At 33.9% G+C, this 8,866-nt stretch overlaps 1 protein-coding gene across 4 annotated transcripts in view; it reads right to left on the bottom strand.

Moving 5' to 3' along the window:
* LOC102912650 (connector enhancer of kinase suppressor of ras 2-like) overlaps positions 1-8,409 on the bottom strand; it is a 410,055-nt gene extending 401,646 nt beyond the window's left edge. For all 4 annotated transcript variants that reach the window (XM_042269133.2, XM_042269132.2, XM_076562981.1 and 1 more), the window contains exons 1-2: positions 8,333-8,409; positions 6,531-6,640 (exon numbers count right to left, since the gene is read on the bottom strand). In XM_042269133.2, the coding sequence (XP_042125067.2) occupies positions 6,531-6,609 (79 nt within the window). In that variant the 5' untranslated portion in view covers positions 6,610-6,640; positions 8,333-8,409. The remainder of the gene's footprint in view (positions 1-6,530; positions 6,641-8,332) is intronic.
* Positions 8,410-8,866: the final 457 nt, after the last annotated feature.

An 8,866-nucleotide genomic window follows, 5' to 3' on the forward strand; every position in this document is an offset into this window, starting at 1 on the left:
CAGGTGAATGTGTGAAACTAGAAAAGATTATATTAACCGAAGTAATTCAGACCCAGAAAGACAAATTTCCCATGATTTCTCTCATCTGAGGCTTCTAGCTCCTCCAAATCTTCTATGTTATATATATACATATATATATATATATATACATATATATATATATATGTATGTATGTATATATATATATCCTGAGCTAACTCCAGAAAACAGGAAAGTAAAAAGGAATCACTGTTAAGTCTGGAGAGGGTAATAGCAGGATACAAGTGATCTGATGAGGGAAACTGGAAAAACAGGGAGGACTATTATTAGGGAGGGGTAGGAAAATATAGAAGAAGAAGGGAGGAGGTAAAATATCTATAATGCATATACATCAGTGTATAAATATCAAAGTAAATGAGATTTTCCTATTTGGGCTGACAATGCTTCCTCCAAGAACGAAAGACAATCTAACAAAAACCCAACAGCAGATATGAGAAGTCCTCTTTTGAGATGTTCAGAGTTGCCCAAGAGACTCCCAAAATGCCACAGGATATTGCTATTGTCATTGTTTGTCCCCAAAAGAATATTTCTTACTACAAAGACACATGCTCATCTATGTTCATGGTTATTCTTCACAGTGGCTAAGACATGGAAAAACCCTAGATGCCCATCAACTGATGAATGTTTAATGGAAAATATGTTACCTAAATACAATGGAATTTTACTCAATTGTAATGAAATTCACACGTGAATGGAGCTGGAAAAGACTGAGTGAATTCTCACTCACATTTTTGTGTTTAATTTGGAGTACCTGTAGAGTGATTAAAATAAAAAAGAAATGACTGGTAGGCAGGAGTAACAAAGACCTTAAGGAAGGAGGACAAAAGAATACAGGGAATAGGAAGGGGAAAGGGGAATAATGAGGAGGAAGGCTTAAGTGAATAAAATATTTGTTAGGATTGGGTAAAGGAGGGTGTTGGAGGGTGGATAAATAACACTAAGATGTTTGAAAAATCCATATGGACATATGGAAGCCTACTATTTTCTAAGCTTTCTAATAGAATAAGATTTTAATTGGGAGTTACCCTATTCAGGTATTATGGTCATCTCAAAAGCCATAAGCTACAAAAAAAGTCCAATGCCAGGTATGAGATACTTTACTTCAAGGATCAGAGAAGGCCCAGAGACTCCCCCAAACAATATAGCCTGTTGCCATTGCTCTTGGTTGTCCACCAGAACTTAATGGAAAGACACTGTATATATCCTCACATCAAGTACAAATTGAACTCGATGGGTTTTTTTTTATTTGTTTGTCTGTTTTTAAGAGCACACTAATTTGAAAGGTGAAGAGGTCAGAGTGGACCTTAGAGTAGTTAGAGGGAGGTATGAAGCTTGGGTATGAGAATACATTGCATGAAATTCTTAAATAATTAATAAAATACTTCAGAGAACATAAACTTGGGTGGCTAGGGAAGGATAAGACAGATCTTGGAGAACCTGGGGGAGTGTGTGTGACCTAAACATATCTTCAGATGCAAGTACACAGCCTGGAGTAACCATAGATGTCAGGAAAGTAAAAAGGAACCTTGGTGGGGTGGATCACTAAAGAGAGGAATACAAGGTTACAAGTAATTTGGAAGTCACAAGTGCATAAAATGGGGAAGCACTTTTACTGGGGTATGAGAAAGTAAATTCAATAGGAGAGGGAAGAAACATGGTAAAATCACACTAAGGAGGTCTGAAAAGGCTGTAAAAATCATATTATTATCTATTTAGCTAAATTAAATATAATACATGTAAGTCTGTGTGTGTGCATATACATATGCAATCCAAATGAAGTTATTAAACTTGAACTGACAATACTTTGCAGAGGACCACAGAGTGTCTAGCAAAAATTCCAATACCATCCATTAGAAACCCCCTTTTGAACTGTTGGTGAGCAAAGTCCAAGAGACCCCTCCTCCAAAAAATACAGACTATTATTTTGCCCTTGGATACCTCCTACAGGGGGAAGGTAACTTCCTACTGCTGAAGACACCATGCACTTTGGACATAAGACCCACAGGATCTGAGTTGGATATCTGACCTGAGAGCTTCCTCTCTGAGGACTAGCTTTCAACTACAATCTTCCAATGAAGAGAAGCAAGCCCCATTCATTTCTACCCAGCTGCAATGCCTATAAACAATAATGATAAATATAAAGGCACAAAAATGCTAAGGGTGCAATAGTGGCACTCATACCTTGGTGGTAGCCAACAGGTCTTTAATTGGACTTAAGGCCCACCCAACAGGACAATCATGTCTGTTACTAGCTATCAAAAGGGAGTAGATGGGATACATGAGAGTAGAGGTAGGAAACGGAAAAGGAAAATGATGCAATCATATTTTAATTTTTAAAAATAAAAAACAATAAAATTTAAAAATAGAGAATGCAAAACAATGGGCTATAGATCTGAACAGAGTTCTAAAACAAAGGAATTAAAATGGTTAATAAATAGCTAAAAATATGTTTAGCATCCCGAGCAATTAGGGAGATGTGAATTAAATCTATTATAAGATTTCATCTTACCTCAGTCAGAAATGCTAAGATCAACAAAACAACTAACCACAAATACTGGAGAGGATATTGGAGGAAGGGAATCCTCATTCACTGTTGCTTGGATCGTAAACTAGTACAGCCAATCTGGAAATCAGTGTGAGAAATTACCAAAAAACTAAAAATCAATCTGCCATATGACCCAGCTTGACATATGGCACAAAAGAATTGACACCCTACTGCACAGATGTTTGCGCAGCCATATTCATTGTGCTCTATTCACTAACGTTAGGAGATGGAAACAGCCTAAATGTCCTTCACCTGGTGAACAGATAATGAAAATGTGGTTCATATACATTATTGGACACATTATTATTTCCTTTATAAAGAAAAATGTAATCATGAAATTTTCAGGTAAAACTGAAACTAGAAAATATTATAGTGGGTGTTGTATTTCAGACCTAGAAAGTCTGTGTCATATGTTTGCCCTCATTTATGGATCCTAGATACAAATCTTCAGATGTGACTATATAACCTGGAGTAACCACAAAAACAAGGAAAGTAGAAAGCAACCATGTGGAGCAGGGGGTTCTAGAGACTGGAATAACAGGATATACGTGCTAAGAAGGAAGAAATGGGGAAAACCATTTCTTGGGGTATAGGGGAGGGAGGAGAGAAAAACAACACTAAATATTTGAAAAATGTATGGAGAATCATATTTTATATTTATCTAAAATTACACATAACGCATACAAGCATATGTGTATACACATACATAGTTTAAATGGAGTTGTGCAACTTGGGATGATAATGTTTCTCCCAGAAACATTATTTGTCTGAGCCACAGACAAAAGTCTCAGTATCAAGTACCAGAGGCTTCTTTTCATCTTGTTTGTCACGAGAGTCCAACATGCTACCAACACAATATAGCCTATTCCTATTGCCCTTGGTTGTCTCCCAGAAACTGAAGATAAGCCCTTGTTCCTGAAGACAACATTGTTCAGACAATGGACAAACTTTGAAGAATTGAGATGACTCTAATTTGAAAGTCTCTTTCCTGAAGACTAGCTCTCATATTACCAGAAGGAATTGTGCAAGATACCGAGAAAAGGAAGTAACCAATAGTCTTATCCATCTGTGATGGCTATGAAACACAAAAGTGACCAACAGAGTAAAATAACCTTAAAGGTCTAATAGTGGCATCCATATCTTCATGGTAAACAACAGCTGTCTCATTGGATATAAGAACTGCACAACAAGAGGGAAATCATGCCTAGTATTGTGAACCTAGCTAACTACCCATGGTTAATGAGTTCATGGACCCTAGAGAATAAAACTAGTCCAGCTACTTTCTTAAATCAGAATAATTCTTAAACATATTCTAAATTCTTATCCTTATATCCACACAGAATGTAGCTCTCAGGTGTCATTAAAGAAGCTTCTTTTTCCAGCAGATGAAGAACATTTTAGAAATCCACAACTAGTCAAAATACAGAGAACGACTGTGATACAGTCATATACATGTATTCCTTACACATACTTCCTTTAAAGGAACATTGTAGAAAAAGGATGGGGAAGATTGTAAGAGCCAGAGGGCCAGGACATCTGTTGCATGTTTGTGTCTTCTAGATATGGCAGGCAAGTCACAATCATGAACTCAACAACATGGATGTCTAAACTAGACCAGAACAGTGACAATACCAGTTGGCATGCCAACATGGATGGGGGAACTCTCACCGGGCCCCTCCCCTAGAAGAAGATCTATAGGTAATTAATGACTGATAAAAGAGGGAGAATTCGTCTTCCCAAGGGATCAAAGCCTTAAATGGTTTTCTAATACCAAGTGCAAGTAGTGTTTATGTATTTATTTGCCCAAATGTATATATAAACATATATGTTACAATAATTAAAGAAAAAGATGCCATAAATTTGAGAGGGTATATGGAAAGGAAAATCTAGAAGGAGAAAAGAGGGGTAAATTATGCAATTATATTTTAATTTTAAAATGCAAGTACCTGAACTTAAATATGCAACACTATATATGAGTAAGAATCTCATATTAACCTGTTTTTTTTTAAAGTTACTGGAACATTCTAAAATAAAGGTTACCTGTAAACTCCCAAGTCTTCTCAGAGCTGAGGGAAAGGTCTCCTGTAAGTCAAATTTATTTTTTCTCTTCATATAATAGAAACCATTTACGTTTACAATAATTTTGTAACATGATGAATCAGACAAACTCAAAGCTAAGATTAAAGTAAGGAAAAGGTCTTTATGTATTTGGTGAGAGAATGAAGACCATTAAAGTCAGTTGCCTATAATTCATTGTCTACTAATTTTAATTACTTTCTTTTACAAGTACTGTTAAAAATATGCCCATATCATCAAACAAAAGTTAACTAAGAGTGCTACCTTGAACATGTCTTGATGTAAGGGTAATATTATAGAAAAATTGAGATGGGAAATAAAGTCATTATATCATCAGTAATATTTAATGAGCATATACTATTTAATAAGGAATTGTCATATATTATTATATACAAAGATAGAAAACATTATTTCAGTATCTTCAAATAATTCAAAATTTTATAAGGAATAGATGAAATATGACTTCATAAATACATAAATATTTAGCCACAATTAGAATGACTGACAGAAAGTGTACTGAGAAAGAAAGGAAAAGTTATGGGAACACAGGGAGCATGGAATTTCTTCTTACATTATTACTGTCTTCATTAGTTTATAAATTCAAAGTATGAAAACTAAACAAAACAAAGATAGAAACAGCAATGAAGAAATTAAAATTTCATCCCAAAAGTAGGAACCAAGTTGCTACTTCTTAAAACACAAAGTCATAATGGCTTTAGAAAATTTCACTTTCAGAGATTAAAAATTATAAACATTAGTATTAAATGTGAAAAAAAATAAATAGAATGCTGTGTTCACTTGAAATGCTTCTGCATTAAAATAATTTGATACAATTGAAATTATTTATTACATACTTTCATTGATAGATATTTGCACCATCTCGACTAAATATGAGGAAATAGTAACATATCAAAGCTATTTTATAGATGAATAATATATTTTTATACATATTTTATTTTCATCTATGTATTCCCTGATCCAACTTACTTTACTTTAGGATATTTAGCAGAATATCCTAAACCATCATTACCAATCACTATGTAAAGAAAACTTTCCAATATCTCAATGATTCATATTATCTTTAGAAGAGTTTCCATAGTTAAAAAAATACTAAGGACTGACTGCAATTTTGCCAGAGTATTCTTTGATTTGATTGTTATACAGAAAATTGAAGAAAGACGTCTTTGGTTCTCTCCTTCTCAGTAAATGTATTATTCACTTAATATCTGTTAACGTGAACATGATGTGATGGGCTTAAACTTATCTCTCAATGGCTAAAAATATAAAGTGTAATAAATTTTAATTACTAATAAAATTAATTACATTTAACTCTTTCATTGTACTTATTCCCCTATATTGCCTATCCTCTTCCTTTCTATAGAATAATGCATATCACATCAACTAGTGTTCTATATTTATATGCTGTCATTATTTCAGAATGCTTTCATTGTTTCTAATAATTACGTTAATTATATTAACACATTAGTTTAATGCTAATTAATACATTAATTCCAGTATCTACACAAGAATGGCATTAATTAAAACAAGGAAAAATTTTTATGCATGTGAATGTGTGATCACATTGTATTATTTGAAATTGAACCCTGGCACTTGCACATGCTAGGCAAGCTTACTGACACTATATCCTCACCCCAAACATGAAACTATTTTCATAATGTATTTACAGAAAATACAATGGTGTGTCCTTAAAGTTACGGAGTTCAGGTGGAAACTTTAAATACCGAAACATCATCACTGAAAGGCTGAAAAGTGCCATTTTTCTGTACAAAAAGTCTGTAAAATATGGTCAACTAAAGGATGAAGTGTGACATGGAGAGACAAGAATAAAATAGGTTTCAAGAGATCATACCTTCTACCCACATACGAACTTCAGTGGGAGAGGATGTCACAACTGGATCTCCCTGGAAATAGCGAAACAAGCGTGCCATCTCTCAGAATGGACAGAGAAAATTTCAATACCTAAGAATGCAATAGTAGAACTTAATCAGGTTAATTATTTATTCATACACTCTAAATTTCGTTATCATCTATTATAAGGTGTGGAAGTTTGGGGAAAATATTTGATCATTAGTTAATAATTTAACCATTATTTACTGAGCAGCTGTTTAGAAAAATACAAAAAATTCAAATAAATATCTCAAACGATTTGTTTTGTACTGAGAAGGAATTAAAAGATTCCACTAAAAAAAGATTAAAAAAATACATGAACTTTAATTAACTTTAAAAGTATAATAAAAAATGTTAAGAACTGTATGCTTATATGCACAGAAAACAGCTTCATGCAGCAGGTGGCATCTGAGTCAAACCAAAGAAAACTAGACAAAAAGGTGCCATGGAGGAGATGATAGAATTTGCCCCACCTACAAAATTAGATGTAAAATGCTTTCTGGAACCAAAATATTCATCCTGAAAATGTGAATCCTTATTAGTCTTGGTAATTTTGAAGCCCCCTGTCCCACTCCCCATTTTTTGCAGCTTTCATGCTGTATCATTCAACTCCTAATCCGTATGTTAAGCAAAATCCAAGGCAGGCATGATGGCAAATCTCAGTACATGGGAGACAGAGGCAGAAGGATCAGGAACTCAAGCTCCCTCTTTTGGCTAAGTAGAGAATTCGAGGTCAACTGGGCTATGTGAGACCATGTCTTAGACAAAAAAAAAAAAAAAATTAAACCAAAGAAAACACAAAATGGCATATTAATAAAAATTTAAGAGATAAGATTTTGATATTGTGATAGTAAAGACACTCTCCAAACCTGTTTTTCCTTTTCCTTTCTATATTTTAACTAAATTTTATTCTTATATAGAAGTACTTTACAAAATGTAAACAATATTCATATTTTAATAGGTGTTCTAAAATAAACAAAGAAATTCTCTAACAAATATTCAATATAGGTCTCACATTGTCATCCTAAATAAGGAAGTTCAAATCAGATTAATTGTACCAACATTCTCTCCCTCCTCACTTAGCCCATTTTACTCAAACCCTTCTTTACATAATTATTTCTTGGATTACTAAGAAATATTTTGTTTACTTGTACCGTGCTCTTCAATAAAACTGAGTTTGAATTTGACTCTCAAATTGAAGAAATGGCATGGGCTAACATGATTTCTAGAACAATGCTGTCCAATAGAAGAACATTCAGAAATGTCAGAATCTTCTACATTAGCACTGTTCAAGATGGTAGTTATTAGTCATAGATGATTATTGAGCAGGGAAAATTGTAGCTAATGAGACTTGTGGGCACAATATATTTTTTGTTTAGTTAGTTCACTGACAATTTCATACATATTTGTAATGCATTCTGATTATTTTCACCAACATTTCTTATCTCTCTCTCTCCCTTCCCCATCAGTCCCTGCCCCTCCCTACCTGTCTCTTTCCCAGAAACCTGACTTCGTTTTTCTTTGTGACCCATTTACATTAACAAGAGCCATCTATCCATTGGGCCTGTTCACTGGAGTATGATGGGAGTCACTGGAATTAGCTTTAATTGTACTTTAATTTATTTAAAAAAAAATTAATGATTACTACATTGTCAACACAATGTTAGAATTTTCAGTCAAGTATTAGGGTCACACACTTATTAAACCATCTCAAATTACTAAGGCTACTAATGAAATAGATCTGAAAAAAATCTTGATGCTTACTGTCAGACCGCCAGCTGTCTTAATACAGATGAGAGCAGCAAGGAGTCCACCAGCACGAAGTGAGGATAGCAGAGACTATACAGAACAGAGAGAGTGGGAGATAACATAAAGGCTTAGGTAAGCACCACTGGTGAACTATAAAATCTTTCCTTAGTTACTATGAAAAGAATAAAATTTATATTAGTATGACACTTATGAAGTGCTAACCTTCTGCAGAAAGTTTGTTCCAATAAAAATGAAAATATGTCATTCCATTCAAGCACATTTGAACATTCAATAAGTAAGTGATGTGTGCTTACTATATGGCAAGCAAGCATGGGAAATTTCACTAGTTTAAAACACGTAGTTCTGCTGTGATTTTGTAGCATCTTCTACAGTCCTCTATTTTTTTTTTAAATGGGTCTTCAGCATGCAATGGGGATAATTTCCTCCATTCTTTTTTCTCTAATCTACCCAGATGATTTGATTCCTGCCTTTCTGGCACCCACTGCTTTTTCTTTTAACTGTTGATAAGAGGACTGTGGCCTGTTTTCC

Source organism: Peromyscus maniculatus, chromosome X (assembly GCF_049852395.1).
Source record: "Peromyscus maniculatus bairdii isolate BWxNUB_F1_BW_parent chromosome X, HU_Pman_BW_mat_3.1, whole genome shotgun sequence".
Classification (NCBI taxonomy): domain Eukaryota; kingdom Metazoa; phylum Chordata; class Mammalia; order Rodentia; family Cricetidae; genus Peromyscus; species Peromyscus maniculatus.